This window comes from Alexandromys fortis, unplaced genomic scaffold, assembly GCF_014885135.2.
Source record: "Alexandromys fortis isolate MF-2015 unplaced genomic scaffold, M_Fortis_MF-2015_v1.1 scaffold_162, whole genome shotgun sequence".
NCBI lineage: Eukaryota > Metazoa > Chordata > Mammalia > Rodentia > Cricetidae > Alexandromys > Alexandromys fortis.
The window spans coordinates 2,115,629-2,136,350 of record NW_026068033.1 but is presented as its reverse complement, the minus strand read 5'-3'; the positions used below and the strand labels follow the sequence as shown (position 1 = coordinate 2,136,350).

General features: G+C 37.6%; 2 protein-coding genes across 17 annotated transcripts in view; one reads left to right on the top strand and one right to left on the bottom strand.

Annotated features, from left to right (window-relative positions):
- Positions 1-16,124, top strand: part of Donson (DNA replication fork stabilization factor DONSON) — a 22,121-nt gene extending 5,997 nt beyond the window's left edge. Inside the window, exons 8-12 of one of the 4 annotated variants that reach the window (XR_007595800.1) lie at positions 42-240; positions 1,390-1,602; positions 2,041-2,186; positions 12,089-12,196; positions 15,734-16,124. Coding sequence is in view for 3 of the 4 variants with exons in the window: in XM_050164789.1 (XP_050020746.1) it covers positions 42-240; positions 1,390-1,602; positions 2,041-2,178 (550 nt within the window). In the remaining variant the exon portion in view is untranslated. Of the gene's footprint in view, positions 1-41; positions 241-1,389; positions 1,603-2,040; positions 2,372-12,088 lie in introns of those variants that run through there. The other 3 variants (XM_050164789.1, XM_050164788.1, XM_050164787.1) reach the window with 3 other exon arrangements.
- The window catches only part of Son (SON DNA and RNA binding protein), a 33,220-nt gene continuing 15,375 nt past the window's right edge, over positions 2,878-20,722 (bottom strand). For 2 of the 13 annotated variants that reach the window (XM_050164772.1, XM_050164783.1), the window contains 8 exons: positions 18,828-18,974; positions 18,375-18,563; positions 11,902-12,012; positions 10,813-10,929; positions 6,809-6,956; positions 4,630-4,701; positions 4,423-4,538; positions 2,878-3,938 (listed from right to left, as the gene is read on the bottom strand). In XM_050164772.1, coding sequence (XP_050020729.1) covers positions 3,780-3,938; positions 4,423-4,538; positions 4,630-4,701; positions 6,809-6,956; positions 10,813-10,929; positions 11,902-12,012; positions 18,375-18,563; positions 18,828-18,974 — 1,059 coding nt within the window. In that variant the 3' untranslated portion in view covers positions 2,878-3,779. Of the gene's footprint in view, positions 3,992-4,422; positions 4,539-4,629; positions 4,702-6,808; positions 10,057-10,571; positions 10,681-10,812; positions 10,930-11,901; positions 12,013-17,477; positions 18,279-18,374; positions 18,564-18,827; positions 18,975-18,996; positions 20,677-20,722 lie in introns of those variants that run through there. The other 11 variants (XM_050164773.1, XR_007595798.1, XR_007595797.1 and 8 more) reach the window with 11 other exon arrangements.

The following is a 20,722-nucleotide window of genomic DNA, read 5'->3' as shown; positions in this document are numbered from 1 at the left end:
TTTTTTTTTTTTTTTGCTCTTTCCTTGATTGTCATTTTCAGACTTAGAGAAAAAACTGAAGTACAAATGGATCACAGACCTGAATCTGTTGTACTGGTGAAAGGACTCAACACTTTCACGTTGCTCAATTTTTTGATCAACTGCAAGAGCTTAGTTGCTACCTCCGGTGCACAGGCAGGCCTCCCTCCAACCCTTTTATCCCCGGTAGCCTTCCGAGGTGCCTCGATGCAAATGCTTAAGGTGAGCAAGGATGTCCTTCGCCTGCAGGCGGTTCTTAGTACAGGGTTCCACTCCTGTGTAGCCCTGACTGCCCTGGAACTGCCTCCATAGGCCACTCTGTCTCCTGAGGCCTGGGATTGAAGGCATGTGCCACTATGCCTAGCTCAAATTCCCCGTTTTGAAAAAGTAATCCTAGGGACTAGGGAGATAGATGCCTCAGCATTTAAGAGCATTTGCTGCTTTTGTAGAAGACCCAACTTGAGTTCCCATCACCAACATGACCATGGCTCACAGCCATCAGTAAGTCTGGCTCCAAGGGGGTCTGATGCCCTCTTACCCCCACAGGTACCAGGCACAATGGGGTGGCTACACCTTTAAACCCAGCACTTGGGAGGCAGAGGCAAGCAGATCTCAGTGAGTTCGGGAAAAACCAGGGCTACATAGTGAGACACACACCCCCTGCCTAAAATTTATACTTGGGAATTTTTTTAATTGTTGTAGTATGCTTTGCACTTTGTTTTTTCTATACTAAGACTGAGCTAGGGTTTGGGGCATATTGACACACTGTATGCTGACCTACATTCCCAGTAGTTTAGTTTTTGCTTTCCCCATTAAAAATAAATATTATGTAAGAGCTTGTGTGGTGGAAGGATGATCACCTGGGTTACCTGAGACCCTTTCTCAGAATATGTGTACTTTATTATGTATCTATTCTATGACTTTATCATATGACATAATCCAATCTAGCCTTACACTCACTGTAGCAGAGGGTGACCCTGAGTTCTTGACCCTTTGCTACCAAGTGCCAGAATTACAGGCCTAAGCCACTGTGCGCGCTGAATTTTGGTTTTCTCCCCCCACCCCACCCCACCCCCGTACTGGATAAATTATAATGGCAACATTTTGGTGTTCCCTACATTTGTCATTTAAGCCGTCTAATCCCGTTTTATGTATGTACCAATGCAATCACACACCCAAAAGTAGTTATAGATCTCAAAAACAGGGAACGTGAAGCAACATGTTAAGTATTATGTAACCATCTCAGGAAACAAAAGTAGTTCGTGTTTCCTATCAGAAGAAACCCTGAATAAAAATGCACCAGCCACATCTTCAGCTAAGGGACAGATTGAGTTATGATCCTAATTGCCTTTTTCTTTCAATTTTCTGAAGGCACGAAGCATTAATGTAAAGACACAAGATCTTTCTGGGTACAGAGACAAGTTTAGCTTGGAGATCACAGGTCCTGTCATGCCTCATGCTCTGCAATCTGTGATCATGCTACTCAGATCTTCACAGAGAGGGTCATTCTCTGCTGGGATGTATGCACATGAGCCAACTGCTGCATTCAATGTCTGCCTGCCGCTGGAGAAGGAACCGCATAGAGTAAGTAGTCTCAATTGTAGCTTGTGTCCTCCTGCTGGGAGAAATGTCACTCATGATAGGCCACATTTGTATCAAGCTAGAAAGCAAATTATGAATTAAGGAATAGCCACATGTACATCATAAAATTTATGAAATCAGGCAATACCAAAACTGTCCAAACCTAACAAGTTCTTACTGCCCTCACAACTGAAGTTTAGTAATGCCTGGTTTCTTTGTAGTTTATGGGAATGCAGTTTACTACATCTAGCTTTTCCCTGTTTTTCATGTATTTAATCATCTTTAGACTTTAACAACAGTCCTTAATGGACCTGGTACCTGTCACATTTGAAGGTCTTGTAACCATGATTAAGTGACTTTTACTTACCAGTCTGTATGGTGATTAAAAACTCGGGGTGGAAGAACTAATGTGTTTATGGATGTGTACTTGTATTTCTGCAGAAAGATGCTCCTAAGGACCTTGCTAACTGTGGGCTGCACCCCAAAACCCTGCAGCAGCTCAGTCAAATACCACTACTGGGGAAGTCATCCTTAAGGAATGTGGAAATGAATGACTACATTTTTAATTGGAGATCCTGAACACCAAAGTAAGCCTAAAGGGAAACTGAGGAAAAGCTTCCTAGCAAGGAAGGAAATTGATGATTCTTAGGTCTCTGGCTCTTTAAAGTTCATTTTGGAAGACTATGTTTTAAAATACTGAAATGTTTTTAAGCATTGACTTTTTATATGAACTTTTATTATTAAATGCATTAGTTTTAGGTTTAAAAATCAACATTTTGCTTTTGTTATTTTCATACATTTTTAGTTCAGGAGATGCGAGCTGTTTCCTTAAACCTCAGATAACTTGAATGACAATTCTATATCTGCAACTTGATTGTAACCTGAGTAGAGAACTGAATGAAGTGTTGCATTACAGATGAGGAATTGACATTACCTGTGTGTGTATATACACAGCACTTAATCCATTGAGACTGATGGTCCTTAGACTAGCAGTGGGTTCTTTGGAGACTTGGGAAATGTAGACCTGACTGCAGCCTTGACATTAATGATTTCTCCGGTATCCACTCACACTGTTCTTCTGTCGAGTCAGACAGAAGTGTTGGATGGTCAGTCTGGGCATCTTAGTACTCACTGTGCTTACAGGTAGTCTGTGTGTTTGCATGTGTATGTAAAAATCAGCATTTTCAAATAAACATGCATAGAAATCACAAGTATTGGGTAACAAATAATAATACTTAGTTATATGTGTTCCATAAAGCCAGAAAATAAGACACCACATTTATTCCAGAGAAGGTTGTATTTGGGCCTTAAGCTTTTGAAAATAAAGTTTAGAGACATAGCATATGAATACCACTGTAATACACATGAATATTCTATCAGACCCTAAAAAATTAACATCAACTTAAATTTTCTCATATTCAACAAAATAGTGGCTGATTGCCAATTTTTATTAGGTAAGTTGGTTACAGCGTTTTTATTTACGTCTATCTAGGTGTAGCTGCAATTCAAAATGCACATCAAAGTAAAACTATATCACAACTCAAGCCATACTAAATATGTACTTGGCCTCTGAAGTAAATTCTAGTTGGACTTCCATTCACTCCCTTCTTATGATCCAAGTGGCTTTAATGGGAATGCAGGACTTAGTGCTGATCATGACACAACAGATCACTTTCTTTTCATAACCTCTACAAAAATTTAAGGGGGGGATGGTGGCATTAGCCCTGTGGAACAGATCTTGCTTCATTACTTTAATAACACTGGCCCAGTATCTGTCCAGCAGAACCCATTGTGAAATAGTACAAGGTGCACAGCCCTTCACTGATTACAGGCAAGTGTTACAGTAGCCTAGCCATAAGGAAGGGGAGTTACATCATAGTACAAAATACAGTATAAAAGCGTTATTTAACATTCCACACTGAATATTACTGATGCCTTCAAACAATTGTTTTGATGTTAGCCACTTAAACAAATACATCACTAAGGTAAACAATATAAACATACCAAAACCCTGTATGGTTAAATACAATTTCCATGGTACAAAAACCAAAGCCTGGAGATGTTTGTACAGATTGCTTTTTACACAATGTCTTAAATTGTGAAATATTTACAACATTAAGGAGGAAATACATTGTGATGCAGAGTAAAATTATCTGAAATGATTAATATAAAACCTCAATCTATCTACGTGAGGCACTCCTGAAGCAAGTGGCATTAGCCATGAGGTCCTTTGGTACAAGGCCCATTGCTTGAAGAACCACAGTAGCTGCTGTGGCTTTAGCATGCTTCTTATTAGGGCTGGCAAAGCTGGGCTGGTAAGCGCTTCCATTAATCAATACCTATTCAAGAAAAACATACAATTGGGCTGGTAAGGGCTTCCATTTCTCAATACCTATTCAAGAAAAACATACAATAAGAACAGCATCAAACTTTAATATCTATTAGCTTTGTACTTTTTCACTAAATTCTATAAATAACTTACAAATTATAAACCCCAAATTAAAATTAATCTCAGCCCAGAAGCAGTAAATGATTTTTAAAAGGAAACTGCAAAATAAGTGCAGGTTTCCGCATCACTTCCAAAGTACTAATTACACCCCCCCACTCCCCTAGAAAATATCAAGTGTTATTTTGCCTATGCCCCCCATTTAATTTTATAATTCTTAATTATACATTAAAGTACCCCTCCAAGTTAAAAAACCCACTCTTCCCACATATATGCACATCTGTAACCCACCCACAGAATATTAACACTGGTTGTATCACACCTATCCCTTAGCCCTCTAATACTGATAAATAATTAGTATATAAGTTCATATTTACCCTAAAGAGAAAATGTTTGCGATGATCTGGGCCACTATCATGGACCAAGAGAAATTCAGGTGGTTGCCACCTTCTTTTATTACAGATTTCCATCAAGGCAGACACAGGATGTTTGCCTGTAGAGAGAAAAACAAGTATTATAAATATTTACACCAATTTTCCAACAACTTTATGATTTCATGGTATGAGTAAGGGTTTTGTTCTCACCTGATAAGTCTTTCATTGCAGCAGAGAAGTTCCCAGACCTTTTCTGTGCTCTCTCTCCTACTGCAACAAGACCTATAAAAAGGAAGCCAAAATTTACAATTAGTATTTTAAAATTATAATAGATGGAAAAAATACCTCCTCCTACTAAAACCAAATACTCATGCCTTCAAATAAAATAAAAGTGGACTTTAGTCACAGAGCACTGTCACAAAGATCTGAGTCTGAACCCCATCAACAAATTCTGAAAAGCCAGCAGTGTTGGAACACACTTGTAATTCCAGCACTTGGGTGACAGGTGGGTCCCTGGGGCAAGTGAGACCCTGTTTCCAAAGTCAAGGTGGATGGTGCCTGACATCTACCATGGGATATTCATCTCTAACCTCCATTTAAGTGCACACTCAGAGAAGGGCCATGTCACTGCCAGCATCTCAGTCTTTTTTCCTACAAGTTTAAAGAGTGGAAACTACTAACTACAAGTATCTTTACAAATTCATCTTTTAAAACAGGATGAAGTTAAAAGTATGGTCCCCACAAAACAAAGGCACACACAGTGAAAAAGCAAGTGTCCCAAAAATGAGACCCTGCATCTTTAACAAATGCAAGCCCCTCCCTAATTACCAACCAGTGCAATTTCCCACTTTTTGTCTTTAAAAAGCAAACTTTTCAGCCACTCTATTGCTAGAATATAAACCTCCCTCTGTCTAAAAGTTCACACATTATGTTGAGTAATTTCAATGTGGATACTTCCTAGAATTACACAAAACCGACTGGATTCAGATAGTCTACTCCCACTGATCATTGAACTTCAAAAAAAAATCCAGTTTCTAAAAGTCATGTCTAAATTGTATATGGTAGCACATGCCTATAATCCAAGAATTTGAGAAGTCTAAGAAAGTAGGATTGGGGGGAGCGGGCTCAAGGCTAACCTGGGCTATATGATAGATGTCCCTTTTGTTTTTCCCAGATGGGGTTTTCTCTGTGGCTTTAGCTGTCCTGGAACTCACAGAAATATGCCTGCCTCTACCTCCAACTTTTTTTTTTTTTTTTTTTTTTTTTTTNTTTTGCTCTGGTTTTTTGTTGACAGGTTTTCTTTTTGTACCCATGGCTATCCTAAGTCTTGCTCTATAAACCAGGCTGACCTCAAACTTAAGAGATTTGCCTGTCTCTGCTGGGATCTAAGGCATTCACCACCAGGCCTGGCCCCTATCTTAAGTAAAGGCTTACACAAGGAATATGAGCTACCAACCAACATTCAATGCCCACTAGCTAGCTGTTAACTTTAGTTACTATGTGCATATTTCTAAAACAGCTAACAGAAACAACAATTCCAAGGTCCCCAATAGGAGGTAATGAAGAAATAATACTGCCGACTGCAGCTCATCTGTGATTTCACCCACAACACAAAAATCAAGTAGAAACTTAAAAAACTAAAGTGTCTAAGAAAAAAAAAATCACACCTTAGAAATAAAGGCAAACAAACGAACCAAGGACTGTGATGACATAGGCCTGTAATTCTAGCTCTCAGGAGACAAGGCAAGTTCAAGGCATTCAAGGCCCAGCAGAGACAGGCAAAAATACAGACTGTATCAAAAAACCACCAAAAAAGCTAGACAGATGGCTCAACAGTTAAGAGCACTGGTCTTCCATGCATCCCTGCAGCTCACGACCATCTCTAATTTTAGTCCCAGGATCCAATGCCCTCTCTGGGCTTTATGGGCACTGGTATATGTTGCAAAAACATACATGCAGAAATAGCAGACCCCTATATATAAATCATTTTAAAAAAATAAAATAGACAACCAAATAATGGCCAAGAAGATGTTTCCACAAATAAGGGTGCTTGCCAGTCATGTCTGCACAATAAATAAATGTAGCAAGAAAAAAAAAAGAAAACAACCAACCAAAAAAACCTAGCAACCATACCTGGTAATCTCCATTAAGAACAAAAGAAAAATTTTATTAAATTTAAATATTCAAAACGCACAGATTTTCATAGAACTACCACAGTGCAAGTTATCAAACTAGTATCTTCATCAACAGAAACTGCGTGGGTGAGAACTGTGTTAAAGGTTCTCCAGCAAAGAGCTATTCATTATTTGTCTCCAGTCCATGGGCATTAGGACCAAAATAAGATAAAAACAAAAGACAATGGGACTCAAAATATTTCAAAAGAACTTACCTTTCCGGTCTGTCTTAAAATCAACGAGGATGGGTTCCTTATTTCCTTCTTTGTTCTTTCCTAGCCCTTCTCCTTCTCTCCAGCCCATTTTTCTCATCAAGACAGCACCCATTCCTCCAGTTACTGGAGCTGCTCTTAAAAACTGATCCTATCCAAAGAAAAAAAGGGAAAAGGCCCCCATTTTACAGTTAGAACTGAACTACAAGTTAAATCTTCCTTTACTTCTAGATCAGTACCATTAAATTGAAACTCTACTATGCTTAGTACATTCTGTAGCTTATGTTCTAGTAATAATTACCAACACTTGAAAGTCAAATGGCAATTTTAACAGTTGCCCCTCGGTGCCCCCCTCCAAAAAAAAAACAACAACAAAAAGAGCACTCCTGTTTTCGTCCACTATTTAGGTTCACTGGTATCTCTTCTTAGCTTGTAAAATAAAAAGAAGGCAATGTTAAAACAGTCAATATTATTATCTCAGGTATACCTAGTTTATGAATAAAGCCTAGAAATTATTTTAAAATAGTTTGAACACTGAAGAAGCATACAGTTGTCATCCAGTTTTCTTCCCCATTCTACTATAAAGCAAGTATCAAATTTTTTAAAAATCCCTATAAACAGAATAAATTAACATGTAGTAAGTTATAAGCACATCAGATACCCTGAGTATACCAAATCTGAATGCTTCTAAAACCTGGCTTGATGTTAAGAGACTTAAAAAACTCCTTAAATGTTTACATACCTAGGCCTCGGTAGCAGCAGTGTTGTGAATAGTACGGCTGGCACTGACCGGGGCAAGAAGACAGCTACAAGGATTTGGCCCTGAAACAAGTTTCCATACAGAGGGGTGAAAGTTCACAGGTTATTCTGTGAACAATCATCTCTCTCGTATCCAACCCACTGAACCATAATTTCCATCAAAGCAGCAAACCACTTAATGTCCTGAGCTGCACAACTATGTGCATTAGCACGGTCAGCAGTCTTGGATCTTCCAGCTGAGAAATGGCCAGTGCCTCTTGAAATAGGTATCAATGCACATTCTATCAGTTATGAATTCTGCTGTTGATCTAGGTGGGGTTTTTCCTTTTTAATTGAAGCATCTCTAAACGTTTTATTTCAGATTATTATAACATTTTACATTAATATTCTCTGCCAAATATATTCTAAGTCATTACAGAGTCAAATGTTTAGTAGCTCAGCAAGCAGGTATGCATTCTTTTTCCTTCTCAGTAAGCTGATCCTTAAAAGTTATATTTTGTACACTGCAGTAAAATATATAAGCTTTGTTTCCCAGCTTTATAATTAAATGTTGGGGAGAAAATATGCCAAGGACATATGACTAGACATTAAGTTCAACAAGGTGCTCTGATGGAAGGAGGCAGCTGTGGAGGTAAAAACATACCCCTGGTTCAGTTCCTTATTTGGTGCAGGCCATGCATTGTGGATGTATAAAGAGAAAAGTTAGCTGATGCTTGGGTCTCCACTGCCTTGATGCTACACACCTAGAATGACTATACTTACTTCAGGTTCATCTCCCCTCTTTTCCAGGTAACACTCCTAAAAAAAAGGGCAACTGTACAGACAGAGTACAATATAAATCCCCATGTAGCCCAGTTTTCCACTTTTGTTTGCTATATTAGCACCTGCCTCTTTACCCAGTGTAAAAAGCTATCTTGATCTAATGAGACCACAATAACCAACATTTTTTATGAAATTAAAACCCAAATAATTTTGAGAACATAAAGGTCCATTAAAATTAATGAAGTTTTAAATGTCTTACTGATAAATGAGATTATAAATGAAACAAACTAAAGAACACAGGGTATTTATTAGTTGGTATTCCCTATGGTTTTTAATAGGTGACAGTGCTGGGCCAAGAAAAGCCAAATGGCCATTTCAACATTTCCTAAACACAATGGGTGTAGAAAAAGTTTGAAAAATGACTCGTAAATAATGCTCCTCCAGTTTCCATCCAGATACTCTACCCAGTAATTCACAATACGATCATTTTGCTATTGTTGATTCCTTCTATAATGTAAGAATTTGCTTCCCAGATTATATCCTATATAAAATGTAAAGCTAAATCATTTTCAAGGTTCTAGTAAACAATAACTACTTACAAGCTGAAAAACAGCACAAATCTATTTATGAGACGGTGTTAGGGAGCCACTTAAGTGCAAACTCACCTTGGAAATTCACTTATGTTTATCTGCTCTTTACACATACACAGAGAGCAGCACATTTCACAATGGAAAACCTTCCAGAAGCTTCTACCTGGCAATGCACATGAACTATTACAAGCATAAATACTCATAAATACCAAACACTGAGCTTCGGAACCAAATAAATGAAACATGACTGAATGTGTGACTTTCGAAAACTTGCTTACTACCTAAAACTGACGGCCCCAGTTTTAATGCCCAGTGTCAAAAAAAAGTAAACAATTCCTCCCCACTAAAATGAAATCTACTTTTCAACTATCAACTTCTATAATTTATATGAAGTATTAGTATATAAAATTAATCTAATCATTAAAAATATTGCTAGATAATCCCTTTTCCACCCAAAACCAATGCCTAGGTACATATGCGTGCAACTTTCTTAACAGGGGAAAGGCAAGCACAATGAAGTTGTGTAAAATACCTTATATTAATTAGTTAATAAGAGAACCACAGGAAATGCTTGCTATAAAACTGTTATGATATTAAATGTCCAAAGCAACCAAAATTTTCTTTTTTGAAAACTTCAGCTCATCCATGAGTAGCACTCATTCCAATTCTACAAGTAATAAGATGCCCATCACATCACTGATTACCATTGTTGGAGACATTAATAAGAACCTGTCTCCCACCACTTGACACTTGGGAGACAAAAATTCCAAGGAATTACTTGCCCACGATCACACAAGGAGTCAGGAGTACAGCAGGACAAAGAAACCTTCCCAATCCAAGAGACCACGCAGCCTCCCAGTTTCAGCTGCTGCTGCCAGTACTCCTGAAACAAATTTCTCATCACCCATCCAACCAAACCACAGCCCGTCACCAAGCATCATTGCTTCAGAATACCCCCTTTTAACCACCTAAGACTCCCCCAACAATGAGGTAGCCGTAGGTAGAGTTGAAAAATCTCATTGCAGGAATCTGAGATCAGGTGCACCTACATCTTCGTAGCATGAGATGTCCGTCCTCTCCCTTGATTTTAGGTCTTACATATCCTGTTTTTTCATGAAGTCAGTGGTTCCCAAATTGAGCCTGTGGATCACCAGAGGCCACCAGGACCTAAATGGTGGTCCACAGATAGTTATCTCCAGCCCACCCCACCCTCTTACCCCCCTTCACAACTGCCCACCCCACATTCCACAACCATCCTCCTCCCACCTTTCAGTCCCATGGCAAGTTTACCACATGCAGTATTAATTAGGGCCTCCCAACCACTTCATTAGATCTAATAGTTGACCACCATATAGGGACCTGGGGCTAGAAGTCATAATAGGAAGGTAGGAGCATAGGTATTTATAAGCGGGTGCAGGCACTAATGAGAGGACAAGGATAGAGGAATGGAATATTAGGGTGGCAAAGGGCTCTTGGGGGTAGTGATCCACCAAAACTAAACCTGTAATAAAGTATCCCGTGATGAAAATGTTTGAGCACACTGCTCTGAAATGATTAGGTTAGTAGTCCAACAGGAACTGCGGAGGATTCTGAACAGCACCTGGTACAGTTAGCATTCAAAACAGTTAAGTAGAACCACCCCCACTAAAACCAACTGCAAAATCATGAAAAACAACCACCTCCAGATATAAAGTGAGTGGCTCTCGAGCCGTATGTGTGCATTTGGCATTGTGTCAGGATTTCAGCCCATCTTCAGTGTCCATCCTGGAGCATATACACATAGTAAAACTTACTCAGGAACTTAGGTTAGTCACTTGCCTCTCCATTTTTAAGGTATGATTATCAAAAAAACAACAACAAAAAACTCAGCTTCTTATTTTTTGATAGTCCGTGTACCTTTTTAATCCAGGCTTGGGCACCAGTATTAGCCAGCTGTTCCTGTGTTAGGACTTGCACTCCTGTACTTCCTGTGAACTGCCCAGGGATAGAGTTCAACTGAGCCCAGGCATCAATCTGAAGAAAAAAAAGCCACCATCTTCAATAAGTAAAAGTACTGATCTGATGAAAGCGCCACACTGGTAGTTTAATTCACTGAGGAAAAATGGTTTGGTTGCTGAAGTAGCCAAATAATGATATATTTAAAGTTCAAATAAGTTTTAAAACATTCAGTGAAATCTATTAACGCAAAAGAAGGTATGAGGGTTCGAGATGAAAAATGTAGTTCTTATGGCCAAAGATCTTTGCCTTTGTCATTTGACGTATCATACAAATGAATCCAAATAATTGCCATGATCATCTAAATCTTTTGCGAATCCTGCGAGATATTAACTATTATCTACCAATGGCATAGTACAGAAAATGGTCAAAAACAGAAAAAAATAGAGCACATCGCTCACCTACTGTGCTGCAGAATCAGGTATCTTTCATGTTGCATGTAATGCATTACCTGTATTACCAGCAATGTTACTTCCTACCTAAACTGTTCCTATATAGATTTAGCATAAAATGAAAAGCTATTTCCTTCCTGTTCAAAGTAGACTCTGATTCATTATTATTTGGTAATGAACCCCACTTCTACTTACGAGTTGTGGGTATCAGCTGACTACTGCTTAGCTCGGTTTGCTTAGCTGAAACAAGGAGTAATGGTAATACCTCATAGAGTTATTCTGGGCACCTATGTGCAGATCAGACTGTAATCTCTTGAGGGATTTATTTTCTATTTTGTTCTCAAATAGTTCTTTCCATAGTATGCAATAAACATTTTCTTAGTCTAATTAGGTCTAAGTCATTTTTATTTCAAATAAGTCAGCAATTAAGACAGAACAAAGTATAACGAATATCAATATAAAACAGCATATGTAGACTGAGTCCAGTTCTCCACTAACACACACCTGAAAACGGTAATGGTTTCTCACAACTACTGTTGTAATGAGTCAGATATCTAGAGAGTAAAATTCTCATTTAATCATTATAAAAGTCACATACCCGTTCTTGAGCTCGATTTAACATACTCATGGCTTCAAGGTCAAATGCATTCTCACTGAGTCTCTTCTGAGCAAGTGCCCGTTCACTCATTGCTGTTGAGATGTCCACAGGCTAAGAAAGAAAACATAGATAATTATCCAAAATTACCACAGTCCCCTAATTCTCTCGGGTGCTTCTATGTCTTTAGATGCTACATGTAAAAAAATAAACCATAGTCTATATAATTAAGATTCTTGGAAAATGAGAAGATTCAAAGGGCAAAGAGGACACTCCTGGAAAATAGAAGACAATTAAGGTAAGTTAGTTGTCAAGTAGTATTCAGAGGCAGAACTCAGTCCAAATTCTGATTTCATCAGCATGTTTTCTATAATATCAAACTAGAACCATTGAGTTTCATTATGAACTCATTATCGGTAGCTTTACTAACAAGCCATTTAAATGGTACCGGTTTTTTTACTTGTTTGTTTTTTTTTGGGGGGGGTGGGGGGGGTGGGGGGTTCGAGACAGGGTTTCTTTGTGGCTTTGGAGCCTGTCTTGGAACTAGCTCTTGTATACCAGGCTGGCCTCGTAGGTTTTTAATGGTCTAGTTGATTATTAGTGTAACTTCAGAAGCAGTAAGTGAGGTCCGTGGATAAGCAGCAGAACACCACTAGTCAATATAACTCTACTCATAGCAGGGTTCCCGGAGCACAGACAGGAATGGATAAGCTTTGATCCTAAGAACCCAGAAGCTCAAAAAATTCTAGTCAGTACGTAGTTATTTTGAAGTACATACATTTATTACCATAATCTAGAATTAACACTGGTTTTTAAAAGTGTTAAGTCTTCCCCCAAAATCTTGTCATCTACCTTTGAAAACTTAGGCTAAAGTTCATGGGGAATAATTGAATGGTTAGCATGGGAGGTAGGTCACCACATCACAGATTTCTTATATACAATGAAAGCATAACCTCCTGTGCTAAGCAGGTGACAGATTTAAGGGCTTAACCACTTTATGATGAAAACAAACTGAGTTTTATGAACTCAATATTCTCTTCTAATATCATTTAACATACTATTATTTTCCAGTAATTTCACATAATAAATTTTTTTAAAAAGTGTTTAATACAAAGGCTTACTGTTTTCACATAAATAGGTATTGTATGGACACTGCAAATGAAAGTCAGTAAAGCAGCTTTTAAAAAAAATAGAAGCTAGCAATAATCTCACTGTGTACTGTGTATAACTGTTACAAAAGTAAATCTATATACCAATGGAAGGATCAAGTATCTTTTTCCCAACTTCAAATCTGCTTACGTATCATTCATTCTAAGTTATCTTGACTGAAATTGTCTCACGACTCCTTTCACTAACAAAGTATACTTTTCTGGCTTAAAATGAAAATAGATAAGTAAATAAATAAATAAACATAATTGATGCCCATTAGACTATTGTAAATGAAAGCTCTTACTTGCTTAGTTAACAGTATTATTCCATGCTTAATATTTAGTTTTAAGGTCTACAAAAATGAGGACAGCCTATGTAAAGTCACACCAAAATACTATACTCATTTATTGTGAGTTAATTCCTGGGACTCAAATCTCTTCCAGGTAATTCCTAAGTCTTTCAATGTGAATATAGTGTTTTCAGACCAAAATTTATTATTTCTTAGGCCTACCTTAGATGTAAAGTTACTTGAACTGTCAAGTAGAATTATCTTGTAGATATTTTTGTCTGTGCAGACCCACCAAACAACCAAATGAGACACATACCATTTTTGCATTACTCTTCTTAAACTTACTTTGGCTTCAGAGCAATTTGCAAACCTAAGTGATGGGTGCTAAGTCATAGTAAGTTTCTATTCTTGAAAGACACTGGGGGAAATGTCTACTCATTCCAATCAGAACCTTTCAATATCCAACATAAAGTTCCAGCTTCATAGCCATAAAATACACTGAGCTCTAACTAAATCTAAGTAAAACAAAAAAATTTACCTAAAAATCTGTCCTTTACTGGCCTGTTTACACTACATTTTTCTTGTAAACTTGATTGAGAAATAACTAAAATACTCCTTCTAGAGCCCAAAAGAAACTCCTTTAAGCCTCAGTATTATTTCATATTAAATTAAATACTTCATATAAAAGACATGTTTAATATACCAACCTTGATGTTTAAATAAGTGACAACTATTTCCTAATCAACTGCATTTATTTTTTCAAAGGCTTAGCAAATCATTAAGTTTATATAAAAAAATTCACTTATTTCCTATTTTATGTTGATATATATCAAAAATTGAGACAGTCTAGATTACCTTAGGTTGGGAATATAGCCCAGCTGTAGAGCACTTGCCTAGCATGTACAGAACTACGAGTTTCATCTCTAGCTTCACAAAAGGAGGGGGTTTAACATCTACAAGAGTTTTATTCAGCTTTTCAAGGTAATTCATATTATATGCTAAGACGTAAAGCACTAACTAAACTGCAGTCCCCAAAGCATTAATAGTCAAGATTCTGATAAAATGTTACATAGTCTCATTAAAACACATAAAATACAATAGCTAGCTGGGCATAGTGGTACACAGTTTTATTTCCAGCATTTAGGAGGCAGAGGCACATAGATCTAGGTTCAAGGCCAGCCTAGTCTACATGAGAGAGTTCAGGCAAGCCAGAGCTATGTAGAGACCCTGTCTTGGGAAAACAACACACACACAGCACTTGGAATTTGGGAACTTTAGTGGCTAGTGACTGCTACATTGAAAAATGTTTTATATTCTTAACCAGTCTTTAATGTTCAAAAATAAGAAATATGAGAAAGGTTCCAGGTTTCCCTCCACAAACTAAAAAGAGATATTTGTAAAGTCTGTAAAGCTACTGTCAATTATTAGCATGTCGTTTCTTCTATAAAGTAACTGTGGTGCCACTACTCTGGGTATTAGAGTAGAAATGCTGATTCCTTCGCCTAAAATAAAGAAAATCTATTATACTGTCCTGAATTACAATTCTCACATTTCTGTAACTCCTTATCTAAAAGACTGCAGCTGCTCTACAGTCTGGACATGAGGTCACCACCACAATCACACATAGACATTAAGTTCACTTACTCTCCCTCTGGGAAGCCAAGCAGTTTCTATAAACAACAAAAAAAAAAACTAAAAATTTCACAGAAATTCAGTGACTGATAGGAAAGAGCTTAAGGTGAGTGCGCAGGGCTAAATTGGATTATTTTCTACACAGGTGACTGCAGGTTATCTCAAAAGGCACGCAGCAAACTCTAATAACAGCTAAAGAAAAACAACCAGCCTAGAAAACATTTACAATACTTAACAAAAATGAAAAAAAAAATGCATCAGATCATATGAAATAACAGTGTCAACTTCAAAAAGGCACATCAACATACAAGTTCCCTAAGTCACTTTTTCATATGAATTATTTTTATTATACAAAATTCTATACCATAATTGAGTTATAAGGGAATTAATTAATATTTTTCTCCTTCTAAGTGCGTCAGAGAAATTCGGGGTTACCAGTCTATAAAGATCTAGGGAAAAAAAGAGTAAGTAACAAGGCTATAATTTACGTATAGCAGTATTATAATTCAAGAACTATGCTTTAACTAAGCCCAGTTACAATTTTCATCCTTTTCCAAGAAGTGAGCTTTGATAAACTTGATAAACTTAGAGAATTTTAGCTACAAGGATGTAGACAGGATCCAATACAAACTGTGCGTATCACACCACTTGTGCATGTGTCCTACCTCTAATCTACAGTAAGCCTTTGCTGACCTTATTAAAGAACTGTCCTTGGTGACTGCTTTTCTAACATGAGTTTTCCAACTTTCTTTGTTTATAAATCAGATTGACACAAATATCGTGAAAATTCTGTAGTCACTCCTTTCTGAGGATGAAGCTGGCTGGTTTCTGGGAAGGAAGACGATGCTATGGCAGAGGGGAACACCATCTTGATGAGTTGTTTTCCATGCACATGGATTTATGCAGTTTCATCCATGTCAGCACACTCACGTGCAAGACAGTTGTGGGAGTAGGAATAACAAGGATAATTTAGCCCTTGTGAAGATAAAATTCTGTCATCTTCGCTAAAATGTTTTGTGGTCAAGACTGAAGATCCATAAACTTCAATTATACTTATTAAAACAAAAAAGACTGATTTTAAAAAATATTACCTTGCCACTTAGAAAAAATTTTTTGCATTACTCTTAAAATAAAAAAAAAAAAAAAAAAAAAACATCATTTGGAACCCTACTGAAATCAGGTCAGTGCTCCTCTGGTAGAAACACCAGCTCTACAAATAAAGGAAACTTAGATGGTAACTAAGTAACAAGTTGAGTATTATCTCAACTTTTCTTAGGTGTCTTTAACATTGCTACAGAAATAGATGAAAGCAAACAGTCGTGTCCCTTCCTAAAGTTTAGAATTCTTTTCATTACAACCGAAATTACCTTCTACCTCTGGGCCTAGATCTTTGTTGTACAAGTAGCTCAGCTCTCACTGCGTTACCTTCCCCACAGACATCATGCTTTATTCATCTGATCCACTGGCAGAGCTTTCCTTCCGTTTCAGTGATTCTGTCCTCTCCTGAACACTGCCCCCTTAATTAGATTCTAACCTTTGATGGAAGACAAGACTAGAGCATCACTTCCAATGTTGAGACTGAAAATGGCAGTCATAAATTTAAATAAACCTTCTCATTCAAAGAGCATAATCAACATGCACTTTCCCATGACTCAACAGAAGCTAAAATTTATAATCATTTTCCCAAGAAAATGTCAGATTTCTACAAAATGTCTAAGTCTTTGCTACAATGGAGATTCTCTCTAGCTATGTTCTTCCCAACTGTTTAATAATCTGAAATAAACTACTAAAAGCATATATATATATCAGGTCATATATTTTTGTACAACCCTCACCTGGTTTATATTCAGCTACAAGATTAAATTAGCTGCAGATGTCAGTTAGCTTTCCCTCCTAAGATGTGGCAGTAGCCCGCCCGATTTGGGGATTAGTAAATGAGCACTAAACTTGTTTCAACTTAAGTCCAAACCAGATACCCTTCTCCTCACTGGTGATGTTTTGATTTGCTTCAGTTGTTGAACTCTGTGTGAATACAGACCATCACCTTTAACTGTAAATAAGTTAACTACGCTGGCCAGTAACGTTCATCAGCATTACTATTTAGAACTGTTTCCATTCAAAATGCCGCAGGTCAAAAAAACACAGTGAAAATGTCGCCTGTGAATATCTCTGGGGAAAAGTACTACATGAAAAAGTTTCTGATTTGAGTTCTATTTACTTTGACTTTATAAACAAGATTTATTTGTAGAATTGGAAGTGTCTACTGGAAAATGTTTATGGCCAATGTAGGGAACCTCAAGTGAAGAGACGAGGTCTCTCATACCTACATATCCCAGAACTGCAAGAAAAAGGAGTCCATAAGGGCATCAGGTATCTAAGTCCAATCTTTGGACGAATGTCAAGGCTTTGGAAACCGAGGGCAAGGTGACGACTGTTAGTCTCTAACTCCCACCTCCCCTAGTCAAGTCTCCACCCTCCCAGATCCCCAAGCGTGATTTTGCACAACAAGTTAAATAAAAGTAAACTGTTTATTAAAAGACACAGCAAAGATACAGATACAGAGATACATACAAAGATACAGATATATATATATTTACATATATATACAGTTTTGCTGTTCTCATGTGCACTGTACTTAGCAGCACATTACTTAATCAGGCGGCATTTTAATGGGGTTGTTTTGACATTTGGCATTGTTACTGCGTCATTTTGACAAGATACAACTATTGCCTTGAAAATTTCAATGTATAAATTTCACTCCTCCAACTTTTAATAGTAGCAAAGAGGGGAAAGAGTAGGGAATGGAGAACCAAGGCTGAACACTAGGTTAAACACAAGAATTCAAAAGGGCTAAGGTAGCACAAGGAAGGGAAAATTATTGAAATCAAAGGCTATCTGAAAACCCAGAGAAGTATTAAGAAACCATCACTTAAGGGCAATGGGCTATGTACCCATGATGTTCACATCAACCTACAATGACTTTTTCAATCCAGTTCTTGTGTTGAACCTGAGGATCTGCCTTCTCTCCCCTGAATCCCTCCACCCAACATACTTGCTACCACCAAAATCTAGAGCTATAGAGCCTAGAAGCAAAACGGGAAGCTAAATAGTTGTACCTTGGGCTCCCTTCCCACAAGTGCATGGAGGGCCCAATGTTGGGTAGGGATGTGATAACACTTTTCTCTGCAATTCGATGCTTTTCACTTTGTGGCTTCGTTCCACAAAGTGAATTGCATCGAGTTACTGTCAAATGAGAAGCTGCGGGTTGTTTCATCTGTCGCTTAACCCGGCCCTGCCGTTTAACCCGGCCCTAAGAAGAGTGAAACAGAATCCAAATCAGATATAAAATAACAATAAAATGGGAGATTTAGACATAAAAACAAACACATATATTCCTACTACTTACCTCTGAGGGCAAGCTGCTGCTGAAAACATTATCGTCATCCTTGTTTTCTTCACCGTTTTTCTCTACAGGAACCCATTCTCCATAAACACTATCGGCTTCTTTTTTCCGATGCTGAGATCCAGATGACACAGGAAATTCCTTTGTTAACGTTACTTGGCTTTTTGGTGGAGTTGGTTTTGCTGCAGCAATCTAAAATACAGTATTTAATTAGAATGCATTATAACAGATACCATAAATGGTTTCTAAAAATCTCAATAAAATCTGAAGGAAACGTTTACTTTTTTTTGCAGTGTCAGGAATTAAACTTAAGAGTCTCACACATCCTAGGCCCCCACACTACCAGAGCCCTACTTTGAGAAGAGCCGCTGTCACTATTCATCACAGCATGTACACACTCAGTAGACTAAACCCACAAGGGTCTCATCAGTCTGCACGCACTTGACTAATACTCACATTCAGATTGAAAAAGATAGGCTTGGGTTCACTGAGTTTAAAGGGATGGTGATAAAAAGGAGGCTCTTCTTCCTCTTCATCCGAAACATGAGGTTTATTCACTATTACATCATCATCTTCTTTACTCTGTGCAATCTGTTTGCATTTCTTTAAAGTAAAAAACAAACAAAAGATGAATATGGCTTACACAAATTAGCATGTAATTTTTTAAATGAATCACATAAGATCAATTTCAAGTAATCAACATTTATGATAGCTTAAAGAACCATAATTTAGCTTACTAGATATATTATTTAAACACACACTGGCTGCTCAGTCAACAACATTTATTGAGCACCTACTATGTGCAGAGCACTGAACTGGGCACTGTCTTAAGAAAAATACAAAAAAAAAAAAAAAAGGAAAAAAGAAAAGAGAAAAGAAAAAAAGAGAAATAGGTAAAGACATGGTCCCTGCTCCAAGGGAGCTTACAATCTAATACAAGACAAGAGTACATATACAAGAAGTAATTGAAGAACCTTTTTACAGAGCAACACAATAACAAGTGCAAACTGATATAATACAAACAGGGTACATAAGTGCTAAAAGAACAAAGGCTTAAGAGAGAATATTCAGGCAGGGTTTAGGAATCAAAGAATATTTCTTCAAGAGTTCTAAGCGCAATTTCCATAGTAAAGAAGAATTGGGAAGGAAAAGAAAGTCATCTTGGTCAGGTGGTGATGAACAAGTCAGGAGAGACTTGTCAGACGGGGCAAGAGCGCTGAAGATGAGACCAACAACAGCAGAACGCTAAGTGTTCAGAGACTTTTACATAAAAAGCTTGCATTTGGTAAGTAAGCAAGAGGCTTTTTGCTAGGTCTTTCTTTTCTAAGTTATAAATCAAACTATAATGAACCTAAGCAAGGAAACAAGAAACTTTATAATTCCCAAATGTATGGTAAAAGATTTTAAACATTTGTGGCAGGGTAAATAGTAACATGTCTCTCCATAAATGTTTTTTAAAATTTATTTAAGGACTGTAACTTAAGAATGGAAAAATAAGGCATGATGGAGAGAGAGGGTGCAATTGATGCAGTCCAACATATAAAGTCAATTCCTTCCTCAGAAGCAAAAGGAACATATTCCGTTTATAAAAAGGTTAAGAGTAAATTTTAGTAGACCTGTCTATACAAGCAGAACTTGTCACATCTATTATCAATTGAAAATATTACAATAGAATTAAAAAGCTCAATTAGCCAAAAACACAAGAGTGTATCAAGCATGTAACCAATGAGAACAGAATATGTTGACAGTGGCAGGCTGGCATAAGGCTAGCCAATAACAGGTTTCAGTATATGAAACAGTGTGTTATTCCTGGATCCTAGCAGCAATATTTCAGCGTCTTCCCCCCTCCCCCCGCCACACACACACACACACACACACAAAAAAAAATTAAAGTAAAACAAAGCTTCCCCAAAAAGCCTTAATTTTAAAAGATCAATTTTTTAAAAACAAAAATAAGTATATTTAAAATATGTTACTGCCAAAACCCGAACCGCAGGAAGAACTGATAATGGCCGGCCATTATCGCCAATGGCTGGTACCAAACAGCCAAAACCCGAAATGTTGATGCGAAAGAAGTTCCTTTCAGGCAATGGCCAGCTATTCTCATTAATTTCCAAGCTCCGGTGGCAAAAGATCATTTCTGAAGATTGTCTGTGTCTTTGCGTATAGGCAGTACACTCTTGGCGATCAGTGAACACGTCGTGAATGGAAACGAAACTGTAGGCGAGCTTCTGCGTGTTGCTCACTCAACACCTCCTCCATTCAAACGAACCGTTCCACTCCTCAGTCAGTTTGGCTTCTAAAACTGGAAAGCAAAAGTAATGGGAAGTAACTTTTTAGCTAGCGGAGCT